The sequence below is a fragment of the Penicillium odoratum genome (genome assembly GCF_028828045.1).
Source record: "Penicillium odoratum strain IBT 22623 chromosome Unknown utg000006l_segment0_segment0, whole genome shotgun sequence".
In the NCBI taxonomy this organism is placed as follows: domain Eukaryota; kingdom Fungi; phylum Ascomycota; class Eurotiomycetes; order Eurotiales; family Aspergillaceae; genus Penicillium; species Penicillium odoratum.
The window spans coordinates 1,568,468-1,586,995 of record NW_026643148.1 but is presented as its reverse complement, the minus strand read 5'-3'; the positions used below and the strand labels follow the sequence as shown (position 1 = coordinate 1,586,995).

The window sequence follows — 18,528 nt, the reverse complement described above, 5'->3', positions numbered from 1 at the left end:
TAAAAGGCTGTCAACTATAATTGTTATCTATTTGTAATGATTTGCCAGCGTAAGGAAAACCCTTTTGTCAAAAGCCTGGCCTAGAAAGGCCGCTCAACCGAATACCAAAAGGACAGTGCACCAAATTAAGAGAAATTCGTTTTCTATGGTCTCTACGAGTTTGAGCCGTAGTATGTTTCGAATCCACTTAAACATTTTAATTTATTTTGGATATTGTAGCAGCCTAGCACTCAATTTACGCCACATCGAAATCCACTACTCCTTAGCAAAAGCCAAATGTTTTAATTGTGGAATAAAAATTCAATTTTTAAAAATTCAATATTTTGAGAAATTTTGTGTGAAAAGTTCTAATCGTTCAAGATTCGTAATGGTGACGGTTCGGCTGGAAACGGAAAGGTTACTCGTATTTCGGGCGCTGACTGAGACTTTGTTATTAGAGGAGCAGCAAAAGCCTAGCTATAGTTTCATGGGTGCTGATGTCAGCCGCTGACGATTGGACTCTTTTCTGGCACCCTTGATGACCTATTTGTGATTTGATGTTTTTCGGCGTTCGATATTGTGGTCTTGTAAGCCCTGGCTACCTGGTCTAGAAGCACGTCAAGGCGAAACATCACTTACATCTAAATGGCCAACGCCTTGTGTGACGTCAAGCTGCTATTCCCGAGTCTTAACTCATCCCTTCGTTCAACAAATTTGGCTCAAATACGATCATAGTGATGGAAATATGAAGAACTTAGAATGATGTCAGAAAAACCGAAGCCGCCTCGCTGTCCAGATAGACAGATATATATCCGTCCTTCAGATGATTTGGATACGAAGCCACCCAGTCGAAGACCAATTAATCAAAACGGAGACAAATCATCATATTCGAGAAATCAACTGAAGCAGAACTATCAATGTCCGCATCGATCACTACAGACGTAAGCAACTATGGGGCTCAGGGATACGGTGACCTCAGCCATAGGATGAAAGCCTTGACCTGGCAAGGGAAGAATTCGGTCAAAGTTGGTCAGTGATTTCGAGCATCCCAAAATAATTTGATTCTCCTGCTGATACAATCTGTTACAGTGGAGACCGCTAAACCTAAGGTCATCGATGAAGGCGATGTTATACTTAAGGTGACAGGCAGCACCATTTGTGGGAGTGACTTACACCTGTACCACGGTATGTTGTGACTTGTTGACAGTTAATGAAGTGTCGCTGGATATGCTCATGCGGTGTCTGTTATCGATTTATAGAGGACATCCCAGACCTACAGAAAGGTGACATCCTTGGACACGAGTTCTGCGGTATTGTCGCAAGCGTAGGGCCGGCAGTGAAGAAGGTTCAAGTGGGTGAGCGCGTTGTGGCATCCTTCCAAATTGCATGTGGGGAGTGTTATTATTGCAAGAAGAAGTTGTCATCAGTGTGTGAGCGGACGAATTCGAGCGATGCTGCCTCTAAGCTATATGGGCGTCGAACAGCCGGTATGTTTCTTCTCTAACAGGCTAAAATAATACTGGTGAGACTTTTATACTAAGGTCCATATCAGGTATGTTTGGGTACTCCCACTTTACAGGGGGCTTTGCCGGTGGGCAAGCGGAATATGTTCGCGTCCCTTACGGTGACGTAAATCTCCTTCATCTGCCTAACGATGTCCCCGATGAAAAAGGTCTCTACCTTTCCGATGTGCTGGGAACATCTTGGAACGCCGTTGTTGACACAGGGGTGGAGGTGGGTGACACTGTGGCAATCTGGGGAGCCGGCCCAGTTGGACAAATGGCCGCTGAATTCAGCTTCTTCAATGGTGCTAGCAGGGTCATCCTTATTGACGGTGGCCTTGGAAAATGGCGGCTAGACTTTGTGAAGACCATCCTCCCTAAGCTCGAGACAATTGACTATACGAACCTTCCACATGGCGAGACTGTTACGTCAACCCTGAAGAAATTATGCGACGGCCGCGGACCGGACGTGGCGATTGAGTGCGCCGCTGGTGAGTACACGAAAGGATGGGTTCATTACTTTGAAAGATTACTGGGCATGGAAACGGATACGTCTGAACTTGTCAACGAGATGATTACCTCTGTCCGCGCGTTCGGCCGTTGTGGTATCACGGGCGTATATACCGGTTTTGTGGGTGTAAACTTTTCAATCGCAGAACAATCTCACTGACGAGGCAATATAGTGTAATCACTTCAACATCGGTTCCCTGATGGAGACTGGGGTTCATCTTGCTGGTAATGGACAAGCTCCTGTGCAAAAATACTGGCATGACCTCTTAAAGTACATTCAGCAGGAGAAGATCCACCCTCTGCATATGGTCACCCACCGGTACAAGCTCGAAGATATGGAGACAGTCTATGATCTATTCAATAAGCGTAACCCGGGTATGCAGAAAGTTTTCGTCCAGACAAAGTTTTCCGCACCTCCATCACCAGGAGCTCCTGTGTTGACAGAGCTCTCGCGTTGACAGAACTCCACTGTGTGGAATGGAAGATTTCCGAAGAAGAAGTGACCTTCTGGATTCGGCGCTCAAAGAAAAAGGAAAAAGAAAAAAGAAAAAATACGTGTTATAGTGAAAAATGGAGATACTCTTGAAAATGCTCACTTAGATCAAGTGAGCGTGGTACACATCGCTATTCTGTACCTTGGAATGAATTTTAGGTAAAAGCTCCTAGGTGAAGCTCAAGAATGAACATTATCTTATCCTTTCATGTTTTCCAACAATGCCAATTGACGTGGTTGAAGTCATGCATTAGCCATGTTATGTATAATGCCTTCAGCTGTCTGTAAAGTCCGAAACCAAATAACTTTCTAAGAATACGAAACCCAAGAATTGATGTTTTTGAAATTCCGAAACTAAATAATTGACTTTTTGAAAATCCAAAAATCAAATAACTAACTTTTTTGAAAATCCAAAATCGAATAACTGGCAAGGCGTCACGGACCTAATATTGGCTTGTTTCAGCCAATGCGGTTCGAACGACACAAGCCTACCGCGTAATTTAAGCCTCCTTCAGAGATAGGGTCAAGTCCTGACCGATGACCTTTCCGCCATCCAGTCGTACCGGTTCGATAGGTTGAAACACGAAAAAGATACGTAAAACACCAGAGTTATCTTTACTTCCAGTCGTATTCAGCCAAGAATGAGCCGTGCCTCGTTGAACAAATACATCACCCTGTTTCAGCACTTTTTTCTCACCGGAATCAAGAACTAATTCTGTAGTGCCACTCATTACCACACCATAATCGAGGGTCGCTGTTCGGTGCATCGGAACTGCTGCACCTGGAGGTACCTCAATAATCGTGCAGGAGGTGCCGTTTTCCGGATTCAAAGGCGTGGGATCTGAGAGCTGGGAGCGATACTGTTTTATGTCGAGATTTGCTTTGGACTCTGCAGTTGCAGAAGTTGGAGGAGAAAGCCCTTGCACAGGAAATGTGCTTGTGTTATAGGCTAGGGCATAGTCTGAGGTTGTGGGCTTGCCTGGGGGAACCGGGAATCCGGTAAACGAGACCTGCTCCCCGACCACGTCGCTAAAGATAGCTCGGCCGTTTGAAGAATCATGGGTTGTTATAATCCGACGAAGGGGCTCGGGTTTTCTCTGTCCGGCTGACATGTTGAGGTTAAAATCAAGAAAGAATAGGGTGGATAGATAAGTGTATCATTCGACACGTTTCATATAAGGACAAGAAAACATAACAAGTTCGACACCAGCAAAGCTCGATGCTTATACTGTCAGTTTTACGAGGGGTATGACTTAAATGGTATATCATCGTAAAGTCAGAAGGTCCGGATCAATGACCCTACTAGATGATATTGATGATCTCAATGTGACTTCAATTGACCATCACTCGCTTTACCAAGGTCTGAAGTCCCAAAGAATGCTATTTTCCACACGTCAGACATTTCCTCATGGCCCCATTCGAATCATTCATTGATGAGCATGTCAAATGAAATTGAGCATTGCGCAGCATCGAGATTACAAGGGAGTTCACTTATTTTGCAAAGTCGCGCACACAGTCTTGAAAGGAATATTCAAGACCAGCTTCATGGGGATTGTGAAGATAAGTGAGGTATTGTAAATCACAATTATTGCTATGTGGCTCAGAATACGCGTCCAGATTCTCATATCGATAATGATGATAAAAATTAGACTTCGGAAAGGCCCATGGGCCGGCCCATTGGACAGCCTATTGGGCTGGCCCAGATGGGCCCAGATGGACTTAGTCAGGCTTATCCATAGACTGGCCCATTTGAAAAGCCGATTAAGGCTCATTTGAGTGGAGCCACTTTTTGTGCATAATTCCTGGAAAATATGTTATATTTTTAGCTTTCTAGCTATTAAACACAGCTAATTAGGGGAGCCAATTGAGAAATGTCATGATACAACGCTGGGGCAGATCAGGAAACAAACCGCAACATCGGAAATAACTCCCAGATACCTACCCATAAGAAGAACGAAGATTGAATGGAAATCGGCTTTTTTCTTCTCGTTGTTGACATGGCCTCAAATGTTCCCTCTGGTACAAGAATAATCAGTCCTTCTTTCAATCTCAACAGTAATTATTCTTACTTTCGGCGTGGACTTATGCGTTGTTAAACCAATCTTGGTTCTAAATTTTGCTTAGGCACTGGAAGCGTTTGTCTGAGCTTGCTGAGCATTAGACAGATATTGAGGCAACCGTTGATAGATACAGTAGACAAATTTTAATGGTTACCAATTGACGGGTCTTGCCCATGTGTACGGGGGCAAGTAGTTGCCATAAGGACGGGACCCTTTTTTCTACGAGGAGTATTCACCGCTTTTACCACTTTTATACTGTCTTATACTTGAAATTTAACGCATTTCATAAATACTATTATCTGATATTCATCCACCTAGTATTCACCTATAAAAACTATAGGGTATGTGTACAGTAAGGGTACTATTATGCTAGAGGCTTTCCGTCGCGCAAAAAGCGTAGCGTCTACTTAGGTATTATACCATACCTCCTACTCTATCTCCTACTCAGTCTCCCCATTAGTCTCCTACTCAGCCTCCTACTTATTATTCTATCCAGTACTCTTCCTCCTTTCTTACCAGATTAGTGAAATGGTCAAAGGGCTCTCCAAAAATACCCCTATAGAGTCTATACTTATACTCCATTTAAAATTTTTGGAATCAAAAACTCCTTAAATTGCTATTTCTTGAACTGTAAGTTTAGCATCTTCAATAACAGGAACAAGCATTTTAGTGTTGGTTTTCGGATGATATTTTTGGCTGGAATAACTAATATTTTTCCCAGAATTGCATCAACCTCCATTTCCCTTCTTGCCATCGCGTCCAACATCATGCTTGGTTTGACGCCAGGGGGCGTACGAGCCATCGCTCTGGCTAGCTGTTTCTCGACCAGAAAAGCATCAACTTCAGCATATCCACATGACTGAGCAACTGCGACGATTTCGAGCATGGCTTCATTGACCATCTGAAGCGCATCCGGATGAGAGATGATGAATGAGGCATCAGATAGATAAAAACAACTCTACAACTTCGCCATAATTTTCTGTCCTTTGACTAGACTCAGCGTATCTCGCACAGCAACTTGTCCTCGCTCGATAGCACCATCAACAAATCCCCTCCAACCATCGGCCCAGTCCGCATTCGCAAAAATAACTCGTCCGTGAGGCTGTTGAAGTTCCGCTAGATATTTCGATGTAGCGTTAGGTCCCCAGCACGCCCAAACTCCCTTGGCATAAGGGTCATTCATCCAGTCATGTGTAGCATAAGCCTCCACGGTAACGCTCGGGTTAATATTTTTGTTAAATTGCTCAATTATACACTGAGAGTCCTTCTTGTCGGTCAACTTTCCGTTATACCCAAAGCCGATGCACCAGGTCCCAGACGGTCCGGACGGCTGCGTTCCGTTGTGATCTGAGAAGGCGAATACAAAGCTTGTGTCGCTCTTGGAATCGCCTGTCCAAAACCACGCGGGGAGTGACTCGCGGAGCTTGTAGTGGATTTTGGCACCTTTGTTGATGTGACCCTCCGCAATTGCTTCTTGGCGGAGTGGAGATAGAGGAGGAGTGAATTTGATGTCATCGAGACAGTTCCTAGGGAGCCGTCAGTCAACATTGCATGGGAGAGTGAGGTTTCACCGACTTGGTAACTTACAGTGGAATCGTTGAAATGATACTTTTCGCCCGTAAGATCAGGCCGCTCGTGGTTGAGAGCTCAATACCGCTTGCGATATGAGAAATCTCGGCAACAACCGTGTTAAAGAGCCGGTCGCCGGTATATTCATTTAGAATAGCATGAGCCAACGAAGTCATGCCTCCTTTACCAATCTTGTATATCCCAGCCATTTCGAAGACACCGGCAATAGTATGACCGCCCAATGCGAACCATCTCAATGCCTCCACGAACCCGATGTCCTTGCTTGGAGCGCTGCCAAATGTGTTTATATTTGATCCGAATAGATCCTTCATCCGTTGTGGGATATCATGGAGCTGATCCAAACGATCTTGCACACTAAGGTGATCGTACTTTCTCCAGGGTGCAGGCTCCCGCAACGAATCATGCGGATAAGGCATGAGAGACCGACTATTCAGTCCGTCGATCGTGAAGAACTCCTCTGCCACTCGTTCCAGCGCAGCGCCATCCTCTGCAATCGACATTTCTTCCGTCTCTCCCAAGGCAGTTTTAAATTCTTGCTTTTCAGGCGCAATCGTTCCTGCTGATGTCTTCAAATTTCTATGCAGGTCATATCGATGCAGTTCGGCGTATAGATGCGGCTGTGCCCAATGGACCCATGTACCTCCCATCTCTATCTCTTCGCCTAGGACTTTAGCCGTCCAGGTGCGGCCGCCGATACGATCGCGTGCTTCAAGGAGAAGGACATTGACGCCGTGTTTCTGATTCAAGTCTCGAGCAGCCACGAGACCGGAAAAACCGGCGCCAATAACGATGACATCGTAGCAATCTTTGATGGCCGGAGAGCTCTGTTGAATAGCGGCGGTTACTAGGCCCTCTGTGACTTGTTTCGCGGTCCACAGATAACCCTCTTTTGAGCGAGACATCTTGGTTGAGGGCTAGTCTCACTTCATTCATGGAGCCTACATGGTCGTTCCGTGGTATACTAATATACCCCTTTCTGTCGTAGATAATAGAAAGCACAAGCTCCATTTCCGAGTTTTCTGCGCCGTTTCCTCGGTCGTGCATCTTGGCGCCTCGTTGCGATTGGTAGGCGACCTAGGGGAAGTTTAGGGGGGTTTTGCAAGTCTACGCACTTTTTTTCCTAATCGGGCGGTGTCTCCACTTGCGGGGACAGATCTGGATAAGATGCGGATAAGAGCCGAAGAGTTTTGGTGACCTGAAAAGATACCATCAAACGCACCGGAGCAGACGCCAAATAGTCTTTTATTTCTATTGGTAGCCGCCACTGTAGCTACTAAATGCACAGACTAGTATGGCACCCTGTGATCTTGCTTCTCTCCCTCGAAGTTGAGAGAAATGAAATCGTATCCGCCGCAGATACACTATCTATCTCACACGATCTCTAGTAATAGATTTATGATACTACAGCTGAGGCATCCTGATCACATCAATATATCTGATTTTCCATTTTATGCTCCCCATGCAACTTTCGATGGGCCTTTGACATTTACTTCAATATAATCACAGCTTCGCAAGATGCCGCCCTCCACACTTTACAGCAAGCCCATAACTATCGGACGAAAAGGCAATCGTGCTTCCCCGTGGAAAAAAGAATAGTTCACCCACTCGAACTGTCGCCGTCCTTCCAGTCTCATCTCGTAGGTTTATTTCCCCTACCAGAATGCGTTAATACCGGACAATTGATTTTTCAAGTCATATGATGAGTACCCTCAATGACAACGCCAACCTCATCATATTCATATTTCGGGGGTGTGGCCTCGTCACCCTTCTCTATACGGAACCACGATCCGACAATAGGATTGGAGGTATCGTTGCCTTCGGTTCCTAAAAGGTCCGCTGACGAGAAGTAAGTATTTTAACAGCCTGGGACGAAAGAAGACCTTAGAATCGCAGTACTTACCGAAGTATACATTCGGGATCCCGCCATAGTTGGGGATCTTGAAGCGCTCGGTGCTTTGTTTGATCTGGAACGGCATTTTTTAAAAGGATGTATAGAGTGTCAGTCGACGGGCTATGATCAGAATTCTCATGAAGTAATTTGTTATTTGAATCCTTCAATCTTTAATGCAAGCTCCCGATGTTCTATTAGATCTCAGCCAGTCGCATCCGTCTCTCTCGCTGCACAATATTGCCAAATCGGGTTGACTACTGACGTCACAGGGGGTGCACCATACAGACCATAGTTAATGAATGGCGATTAGTCAGGCACAAGTTGCATGGTATTTCTCGGGCCTAACGTAATTCACTACCGAATGGGCCACACTAGCGAGTGGGCCATTTCTAAACACTATATTAAATGCGATAAATTACAACTCATCAACTCAACATTAAAGGTCTTCAGGGGCTTCTTCTTAAAGTTTACTTCTTTCTATATGATGTTTGGTCTCTCTGAAGAGTTTTGTGAATTTTCATAGCTTGGTGACTTGAAATTATATAATAGAAATGTATATTTTAGTACCGTGATACTAGAAGAGTCGAATATATTCAAAATTGATATATGCTTCTAAAAATGCTTATCAAAATCTATAGGCAAGTAATGGAATAGAAGAAGAACGTGGTTGTTGGGATATTTGAGTATCAACTATCGCATTTACTATGGTGTTTGGAGGTGGCCCACTCGCTTAGTGTGGCCCATTCGGTAGTGAATTACATTATCAAATAATATACACATAATCACCCGAAGATTGCTTCTAATTTCTCATCCACCATAACATCAATCCACTGGATAAAGTCCGAGGGCAGCGACAAAGCCTGCAGATCACATCGGGTCCAGACCTTCTCAACAATTTCAATTGCCCAGGATACTGTCGCTATACCAACGTAAGCTTTGATTGCATGTAATCGGCTTCTGACAAAATCCCGCCAGTATAACTGAACATCCTCCTGACTCGATAGGGAAAGAATATCAATTGAGAGGATATCCCAGGACGCCTCTCGGTTCTCGCATTGCCTAGGCGATGTCTTAGTTTTTGATTGCAGTGTACTGCCAGCGATGATGAGCGGAAGGGTAAGTAGGCAGTTAACACCTGATGTTTGCGGAATGGTGGCGATTATTGTGAGTACCGCAGTCGTGAGCGCTAGTATTTTGAGTGCTGGAGCAGATTCTTCCGAAAGTGGGCTGGTATGACCATCCAGGAGCGCTGGGAAGTTTCTGTAGAGTTCAATCAAGGCAGAGAGTCTGTATACTTGAGCTAATTGTTGTAAATGCTCGACGGAAGTCGACAGGTCGCCGGTATCTTCTACACGGTCCTTGCTTGGAGCTTGGAATGCTAAAATCGCAGCCTCAGTATCCAGAGCCGATTCCATAAGGTCACGCTTCAGCTGATTTTGGGCCCCTTCGGATTTTCCAACAATAGATAGGTTCTTGACCAATGCCCTTTGCCTAACCAGAGTGCCTACCTTGGCCAAGTAGAAGAATAATGGCGTGCTGATGCCCGTCCATGGTGTAGGGTGAATTATTGTTGTCGGACCCTGGTCAAAAACATCTTCGAAGTGGGATATCACGTCTAGGGATTGGCTCGTGAGAAAGGACGACATTGCCTCCCAATAGGCCATGATACCCACCATAGCACTTCGCAACCGTGAGGGGCACGCGACAGCAAGTGATGTACCCGGGCCGTTATTGATCCCTGATAACCACCTTTTGAACAATACTCTCGCGCCATGTAAGTGAGTAGATCCGTTACATGATGGGTTAAGCCATCCCTAGGAAGATTTGTCAGCGCTCTATAACGAGGTCGCCACCCTGCAATTACCTACATCGGTCATTCCCAGGAGAATACTCCCAAGTAGTGCTTCTGTTGAGTAATCAACCGCGGAGAAACTTTGAAGATCTTTTTCTTTCTTCATCTGCATTATTTGCAGCTTCAGGCAACTTATCGCTTTGCTCCTGTGGTCCAACGCGGCGGCTTCAAAGTCGCCTCGTGTGTTTGCAAGATGTGCTGCTGACATGGAGAGAACACAATGGTAGATAAGCGGGCAAGAGGCTATCATACTTCCGATTTCCATACGAAAGAAATTGCTGTTTGAATCGACGCAGGACTGGATCCGACAGACATTCGAGAAGTAGTGTCTCAGTATTGCCGAGTCCTCACTTTCAACGGACAGCGTTAGAGGCAGATAAAAGTCAGACCAATCCATCGGCTCCCCTCTCGGGTTTTCTATTCCGGACTTCAGTGTCTCATTTGACGATAGCAAGTCAATGGATTCAATGCTGTCGTCTGAGCGACCTTGTTTCCTTGCATTACCGCCGTCGTGTGTATAAGCTGCTCCAGGATTTTCAAAGCCATGCAAGCCGACAGGCTGGCTCGCTATAGACAGGGCCTCCGCATCTCGCGTAACGGATAAAGTCGACGCCGTCTCGCTCGATGTTGTCACAAATTGCGCAATTGTGGGTTCGGATCCATTGACAGTGCTCAAATCTGGCACTTTCCCAAAATTTCCCGGACACGTCTGACGCTCGTCTTCATATTTCGTGCTCCATTTCAAAGGACGCTTATAACCAGGGCATTCGTAAGCTCGCCGGGTACATTGATTGCAATGTGGATATGTTTCGTCACATTTAATTCTCTGTATGAAGTCGGTCAGCCCGGTAACACGATGTAATATAGGAAATTCATATACCCGCTGCTTGCAACGCAGGCAGCCGGCTAGCGAGGTCAGTGGTATATCAAGCAGGCTTCAGAATAGAAGACTCACTGCGCGTCTTCAATCTGTTTCGCGGTAATTGTCGTTGATTAGACATGAAGGGCACTTTGTCGTTTCGATACTTTCCCCACAAGAGAATTTTGACTGTCCGAAAGTGCGGGGAATGGCTTTCTCCACACTAATGGGGGCAGAGGAGCGAGCGTAAATTCCGCTCTCTCGCTTCCATAGAGAATAAGACACTTTTGGACTTAGTCAAATTGTCTTCGAAGATGATGAAGTTATACCTTGCTAGATGTTTGCGGAGAAGGCATTTATCACTTATCTAGCAATTTGGTGTTATGGGTAAGATAAGGCGCGCCGTGAGTATGATAAGGCCCTCAGGGCCAATGAGATTATTCACACACGCTATACAGTAAAGACTAAGTACGTCTCTAGATGCCTTGTAAGATATGCAAAATCGGACCTTCGTACTGCCTTCTCTCCCTCTAGAGCCAATAAATCGCGCTGAGAATTTCTATCGCGCTAAAATCCTGCGATAAATAATTTGTATTCAGCGTAGTATTCGGCTTGTTGTGGAACCAAGGAAGATTTCTTCTTATTAATTTCAGAGGGATTGAGAGAAATTGTATGTACAACGAGAATATCAAATTTGATTTTTGGATATACACCTCAGGAGTTATTTCCGATGGTGCGGCTTTGTTCCTGATCTGCACCAGCCTCACTTCCTCAGATCACAACCTGCTGATACGGGGAGAAAACCTTGAAGTAAATCGTCTAGACGAAGTAGCATAATGATTCAGGTTAATCGCGAATCCAAACTAATTTCCAGGGGCCGTAGTGCAACGGAATCGCAGAAGACGGTCGACTCCGCAGCATTAATGCGATTGGAAAAATATACATAGCTGGGTAATGCTAGCACATCGTCAGCTCTGATTATGTTTATCCTAAAAATGTCTTACCATTGTCGACAGTGAGCGACCACACCATTCATGCTGTAGACGCTAACAGGGCAATGGTGCCCAGCCATGCAGCAAGGGATGAGCATAGAAATCATTGCCCTACTGGTCCCTTTGAATCCCTTTACGCTGCAGATGACCTCGATAATTGGACATCCAGTCGCGCTGTCGACAGTAGTCTGCATACTACACGCGCGAGTGATAGTTGTGAGCAAGAAGGCAAGCCCCATTGAGCCGTTGAGTGCTAACGAGGCCAGCATACAAGATGGTACCGTAACCTCAGGGTTGATCGATTCGTTGCTAAGATGGGTCGCTCCGTCGCAAAATGATCTTCCGCTGTCATTTTTTGGAATATTTCCGAATTGGGGCAGTTCTTACCAGTTAGGACATAGCGGCTTGATAGCATGCGCAGGACCACGCTATCCATCACTAGTCCAGCCGAGAATTTTTTCGGGGGAGGGGAGGGGGGGGGGGGGGGGGGGGAAACGGAGTTGGCTGAGTGCTTGGTGGGCGCTCGGAGCAAGCCCACATAACAGCAAGAATTGCAATGAATACATACCAGAATAGAGATAATTAACGATGACCTTCCAACACCGAAAGAAGACCGCTTCCCCAGGTGTTGATTGCTGTTGCGATCCCCAATTTCATCAAATTAACATATATATCCATATGTATATCAACGAGACTGGTCCACCACTAATCAACCGAGAGGCCATAGGACTTTACAAGAAACCGTTAGTACTGGAGGACCACATCCTAGGATCCAATCATAACTTGAGAATGCTTCCCATGTCGTCATCAGAATCACGATCATACACAAGATATTGGCACGAGAAACTCCTTCTTAGAGGGGCATCGGTCACTGAAATTTGCAAACTGCTATAAAGATTCTCCCCGATGCAATTAGCTCGTGTTTTATGTCTCCCCTACATCATGACTCTTATAACTCCCTGTTTCCTGGGAATAGTCGAAGGGGGCCATTAGTCGGTCCTTGTACAATGTGAAGCGAGTTATAGAGAAATGGTATGGTGGAAATAAACATTGTGTAGTAGGCACGTTCTCAGTATAGCATACACAATCGCTCTAAACCTCCAAGGATCTGCCACACATTATCCACGGGTGTGAGATAAATATCATGAAAGGTAGTGATCTATGGTTCAATACCAGAATTGACATTTGAGCTCTCCATGGTAAAGTCGGAAGCCAACTCTCATGACTTCTGAAGGTTTCTGCCCAAGAAGTACGCAAAATGCGGAGAAGCCAGCAGATGGACGAATACCCGAGAAGTCGAACTTGCTCGCATAGGTCTTGTGATACGCTGATAAGTTTTCTTCATGATAGGCAGTCAACTACCTAACCTAGCCATTACGTACATATGTTTGGACCAATCGCATCATTTTGCGAGAGTGGGGACCGTCAGACGGCGGCGTATCTGAATATCATGGATGTCTACCGATTACGGAGTTATTGATTCGAACAGCACTTTTTGATTAAAAAGTTAAAATGTCTAGGTCATTGACGCGGTCAATAGAATAGATTGATGGGATCCCATCCCGATTGGACCGCATTCAATTGTATGCCTGTGTCTCGGTACTGTTCACGACGCCCAACAATCTGTCATGAATTTCAAAAGCTTGTTGCCGAGTCATTAGTGGACACCAACTATATAGTGGCTTCCGTTGCCTCGTCAGCCTAGTTTTTTTGTTCATGATATTGGCGGTTTTTCTTTATCATTGAGCTCACTTTTTCCTGGATCTATTCTTATTCGACTGCCCTCTCCCCCTCCTGGCCCTGCGACAATAGCAGCGAAATGGACTGCTCCATTAAAAAGACTAATGAAAATGACACAATGACCACAGCATTGGATGTGCACGAAGGAAGCCTCAGCGAACTGCGAAATAAGGTAGCTTTACCTCAGAGCAAGCGCTTTCTTTGAACATTAGTGGTGTTTTAACTTTGCAATCTCTATCTGCAGCAGAGTTTCTCTACTTTCACAATTATGGCCATGGCTGCTGTGCTCATGGCAACATGGGAAGCGTTATCGAGGTAAGACACAATCCCACACCCGTACGAAACAGCATTGGCTGAAGTTTTGAACAGCACCATGGTGTCTGGGCTGGTCAGCGGAGGACCGGTCTCCCTTCTGTATGGTTTCATTTGTGAGTTTTAGACAGGCAAAACTTGAATTCCTATCTTAGTATGTTCCGTCTGTAATACGCTAATCAACTATTCAGTGGCTTTCCTCGGTGCTGTATCAACTGCAGCATCACTGGGTGAACTGACATCAATGTAAGGACTACTTACCGAATGGAAACCGCGCCTTAGAACCTAAATCTAATAGGTATCCTACTGCTGGTGGGCAGTATCATTTCATTGCAAAGCTCGCTCCAGATCATTGGCAGTACCCCCTAAGCTGGTTCACTGGATGGGTCGGTAAGTGACCAATATACAAATTTGTTCCTCGTTCAGGCAAAGCGATACTTGAAATTAATTCTGTGCTTTAGCGAACTTTGGCTGGATATCCTTCACAGCCAGCGCCCCTTTCCTAGCTGCAACGATGATTCAAGGGCTCATAATCCTCAACGATGCACAATATAATTTTGAGCGATGGCATGGAAATCTACTATATTGGGCCTTTGTGTTGTTCGCGAGTGCGATCAATCTATGGGGCACTCGATTAATGACGCTGGTCGAACACGTCTCCTTGGTCATACATGTCGTGGCATTCGTTGTGATAATTGTGGTAATGTGGGTTTATGTCCCAGCCCGCCACTCTGCCAGCTTTGTGTTCACACATTTCGCGAATAACTCGGGCTGGTCAAGCAGTGGTCTTTCTTGGTGTCTAGGAATGCTTTCAAGCTGCTATGTCTTGGCTGGTACGTACTGACAAAGCTGGATAGTGTGAGATAATTATAAGCTGACCACGCGAATAAAATAGGGTATGATGGAGCAATCCATCTCTGCGAGGAAATGCAGACACCTGAGACCTCTGTACCCTGGTGCATGCTAGGCTCTCTGGCAATCAACGGTCTCCTAGGCTTTGTCTTCCTGCTAACGATTCTTTTCTGCATGGGAGACATGCAAGCCGCGCTCAATACTGAAACCGGATATCCTATCATCGAAATATTCTACAGTATAACGGGCAATAAAGCTGCGGCTACTGCAATGACTTGCGTACTCATCCTCATGGCCGTTTTAGCCACTATTCCGTTGATGGCTTCGACGTCTCGTATGTTGTGGTGCTTGGCTCGAGATAAGGGTATGCTACCCCCAATAGAGCTGTCACCACTAATTACTCACCTGACTCGTACGCAGCATTCCCTTTCTCGAGATACCTTTCCAAAATCGGCGAGAAAAGGCAGGTTCCCGATTATTCAGTGCTCACGGTGACCGTACTTCTGTTGCTTCTGGGCTTGATCAATATTGGTTCCACAACAGCATTCAACGCCATTATCTCCCTCGCTGTCTTCGGTCTTCATTTGTCTTATTTACTACCCATTGCACTTATACTTTGGCGCCGTTTATCTACTCCGAAATTGCTGACCTATGGACCATGGAAACTAGGAGGCTGTGGAGTGATACTTAACATTTTGTCCCTGGTCTATCTGAGTTTCACATGTATCTTCATGCTTTTTCCCCCATACTATCCTGTGACTGCCGCGAACATGAATTATGCGTCGCTGATCTTTGGGGCTGTGGCTATTTTCAGTTTGATCTATTGGGTCTGGAGGGGACGGAAAGTGTACGAGGGGCCCGTGATGGAAAACCATATTCACTAGATGAAATACAAGGTGTCAAGAGACACAAATAGGTTTGTGGCGGAAATGCTGCCGTCTTCGCGAAGGTTGGGGCTGAAACAGTATGAAAGTTACATTGTAGAGGATTGCACTCACCTGACTTCTTTCGACAATTGTGAGCTTGTAATTGCAAGCTGTAAGCATAATTAGTCCGATGCCGTAGTCAAACAATTTTTCGCGCAGGTTTTTCAAGTCGGGAAATTAGTTCTGGTGGTGGATGCGATTAGGCTGGTGGCGCTAAACCTTACTTGATCTAGCAGAAAATGCAAAAGCTTAACATATAAAATCCGATATGGTGTAGTGGCTAACATCGTCGTCTCTCACACGACAGCCGGGGGTTCGATTCCCCCTATCGGAGTTTCTTTTTTGTTTTTGTCTATGCCGTTGAGGTCAGGTTGGCCGCTGCTACCAAGCAGGCTATTAGAGCGCCTCTCCGTTTGCTAGAGCGCTCGTATGTCTTAGCGAGATCTCTCTCTCGCTCTCTTTCACTCCTCTATACTTCTCGGACTGCAGATCATGTTCCTTTCTTCCGCTTCTGGCCCCTTCTTTCCCTTAATGACACATCAGCTGTCGACACAGGCCACTTGAGATCGGGCCAATTGACCCCGCGTTGGGTTGTACTGTACACGAGCGAGAAGGTCCAATTAGCCGTCACATCTTCTTTCCCGGCCTTATCCTGTTCAGCGAAGGACAAATTCCAACCTTGGCTGCCGTCCCATAAATGCTGAAACTCCCAAGCCATTGAAGGGGAGCTGTTCTTGGTTCTTTTCGGCCTGTGCTTTTTATTCCTTGATAGACTTTGTATCCCTTACGTCTTATTTTCCTTTGGGGAGCTTTCCCCTACTATTAAACCCGGATGCTGGGGGCAATTAACTCTTTTTTTGTATAGAATCGGGTGGTTCTTTATATCTTATGATACCCATACCGCCGTCGTATTTCGGGTCTTGGAGTGTGAATAGATAGATACCTTCGGGCTCCAACTTCATTCCAAACAAGTGGTTTCTTGTTGATCGATTTTGCTGCTATTTACATAGATTCTATCTGCATAGAGACTAGTTCTACTCATTGGCATGGTTCCTAGTATGTAACTTCGGCGCCCCTAAGTAGGAGACCGAGTAGGAGACTAGGTGGGAGACTGGATGGGAGACCGATTAGGAGATATCGTAGGATATTCGTATAAACATTAGTTATTTCACATAGCTACCTGTAGGTGCCGCGCTTTTAGCGCGGCGGGAAGCTTCTGGTAAAAGCTGCACATGGAAGGACCTTACCCACCTAGTAGATGTATTCAAGCACTATAAGCCCTAGTAAGTGGCTTGTCAGATTCGAGCCTTTTGAAAATAGGCAAAATCACAAGAGATCCCACGAACGATGGGATACATGTAAGATTATCAATAAAATGCGCCTGATTGGGTATTCTAGAGAACCGAATACTAACCGATCATTCAAGAACCTAATCGTATGTATTCAGAGCCTCCCCTTCGTGAACATAAAAACACTCCGGATCTGCTCCAGCCTAAGTATCACCTTGTGCATGTGCATATTATTAATATTATATGAACTATACATTGTAGTCAAGCTTCAAACCTTGGAAGTTCAAATGTTTCTCTCGATCAATCTACCCAGGTGGATGATAGGGCGGGAGCAACATTTGAAGCAGGACTATTTAGAAGGTATTGTCCATCGATAAAGTCCGTACCATCAAACCATTTCATTCACCAATCAACGCCATAACAATAGATAGGGAATCATCTAATGGAAAGGAAGACCCTCACCAATATGCAAACAATCAAAGAACCAAAAGACCAATACCATAGAAGACAGTCAAGCATTCCGTCTTAATCATTTTCCATCTCCCCAAATCTTCGCAAACAACAGCCGGCTTACAGTACCATTCAGAATCCCAGGTACAACTCAAGAAGATCGCTGCAAAGCCGCAGCGACATCAACCAATAGCCCACCCAACTCCTTCGCACCATCAGTCGCACCCCCCTCAAGTTCAAGCCCCTTCACCAAGAAAGTCTTCGCCTCCTCATACCTCCCCATCTCAGCAAGACACTTCCCAATCCTCCACCAAGCCTTGACATTCCCAAGCGGCTTCGAGTCAACACTAGCCTTCGCATCCACCAACCCCTCCGGCCAGTTCTGGTTCCCCATATGCGATTGTGCTCGGTTTCCAAATAGACCAGCCAATTCTTCTCTCGCAAGGGAGACGGGCTCCCAGCCTGGTCGTGAGAGTGCCATGTCAATTGCGTAGGTGTATAGCTTGATGGCTTCGTCGTAGTTGTTTTTGCGGTAGGCGGTGTTGCCACTGTCGCGGAGTTTGGTGATTTGCGCGCTACGCTTGGGGTTGACTGGGAGAGGAGGTGGGGGGATGTTGGGGGGGTCGAGAGTTTGGAGGGCGCGGTGGAGGGCATTTAGTTCGTTTAGTTCAGCAGTCATTGCTGTTGTTTGGGATGCGGTCGGGAGGGATGCTGGGTGACTGATTGCTTTGGTGGCAGGGTCCATGTGAAGGGTATATTGGGTGAAGAGGTCAATTTCGCTGGCCATTTTTGTGGTTTTGGTGGACTTGGAGTCCGTGCTTGTTTTGGTTGACTGAGGCTATGTTAGTTCGAGGTCATGTATAGTTGTCGAGAAAGCGAATAATAGAAGATGTGAAGGTGGGGGTGATGATGAGGTGGGATCTGGATACAATTGAGGTGAATACTGACTGTTATATTATAGATAGGGTATAATGGCAGTCAATCAACGAATAGGTAATGTGCGGAGAATTGACAGAGCGATGACTACTGCGGAGAACAAGTTGTCCAGAAGCCCGATAGGGCGGTGGCAGAATCAATAAGGTACGAGTGGCTATATGCACGTGATTTTGTTCATAATGCATGGAATTTCATGTCTGTCTTCAACTCAAGTCAAGGGTATTCATCATTTGCATATGCAATCTATTTGCCTACATCCAATCCAGAACGTACAATCATATGGAAAAGGGAACAG

The 18,528-nt window shown here is 45.7% G+C and overlaps 5 protein-coding genes across 5 annotated transcripts; 2 read left to right on the top strand and 3 right to left on the bottom strand.

The window, feature by feature from the left end:
* Positions 1-896: 896 nt before the first annotated feature.
* On the top strand, positions 897-2,449 carry N7520_009045 (zinc-dependent alcohol dehydrogenase; the record flags this gene model as incomplete). The annotated part of the gene is made up of 5 exons (XM_057142979.1): positions 897-1,008; positions 1,069-1,164; positions 1,239-1,466; positions 1,532-2,112; positions 2,165-2,449. The coding sequence occupies 5 exons, from the start codon at positions 897-899 to the stop codon at positions 2,447-2,449; spliced, it is 1,302 nt and encodes a 433-aa protein (XP_056992267.1).
* Positions 2,450-2,984: 535 nt separating this feature from the next.
* N7520_009044 (cupin domain-containing protein) lies at positions 2,985-3,596 on the bottom strand (the record flags this gene model as incomplete). The annotated part of the gene is made up of 1 exon (XM_057142978.1): positions 2,985-3,596. The coding sequence occupies one exon, from the start codon at positions 3,594-3,596 to the stop codon at positions 2,985-2,987; it is 612 nt and encodes a 203-aa protein (XP_056992266.1).
* A 1,906-nt stretch (positions 3,597-5,502) lies between these two features.
* N7520_009043 (flavin monoamine oxidase family protein) lies at positions 5,503-7,036 on the bottom strand (the record flags this gene model as incomplete). Its single annotated transcript, XM_057142977.1, has 2 exons — positions 5,503-6,070; positions 6,132-7,036. The coding sequence occupies 2 exons, from the start codon at positions 7,034-7,036 to the stop codon at positions 5,503-5,505; spliced, it is 1,473 nt and encodes a 490-aa protein (XP_056992265.1).
* A 6,706-nt stretch (positions 7,037-13,742) lies between these two features.
* Positions 13,743-15,516, top strand: N7520_009042 (putative GABA permease; the record flags this gene model as incomplete). The annotated part of the gene is made up of 7 exons (XM_057142976.1): positions 13,743-13,783; positions 13,838-13,896; positions 13,972-14,026; positions 14,079-14,170; positions 14,242-14,613; positions 14,676-14,996; positions 15,053-15,516. 7 exons carry the CDS (start codon positions 13,743-13,745, stop codon positions 15,514-15,516), a joined length of 1,404 nt encoding a protein of 467 aa, XP_056992264.1.
* Positions 15,517-17,448: 1,932 nt separating this feature from the next.
* N7520_009041 (uncharacterized protein) lies at positions 17,449-18,084 on the bottom strand (the record flags this gene model as incomplete). The annotated part of the gene is made up of 1 exon (XM_057142975.1): positions 17,449-18,084. The coding sequence occupies one exon, from the start codon at positions 18,082-18,084 to the stop codon at positions 17,449-17,451; it is 636 nt and encodes a 211-aa protein (XP_056992263.1).
* Between the last annotated feature and the right edge of the window lie 444 nt (positions 18,085-18,528).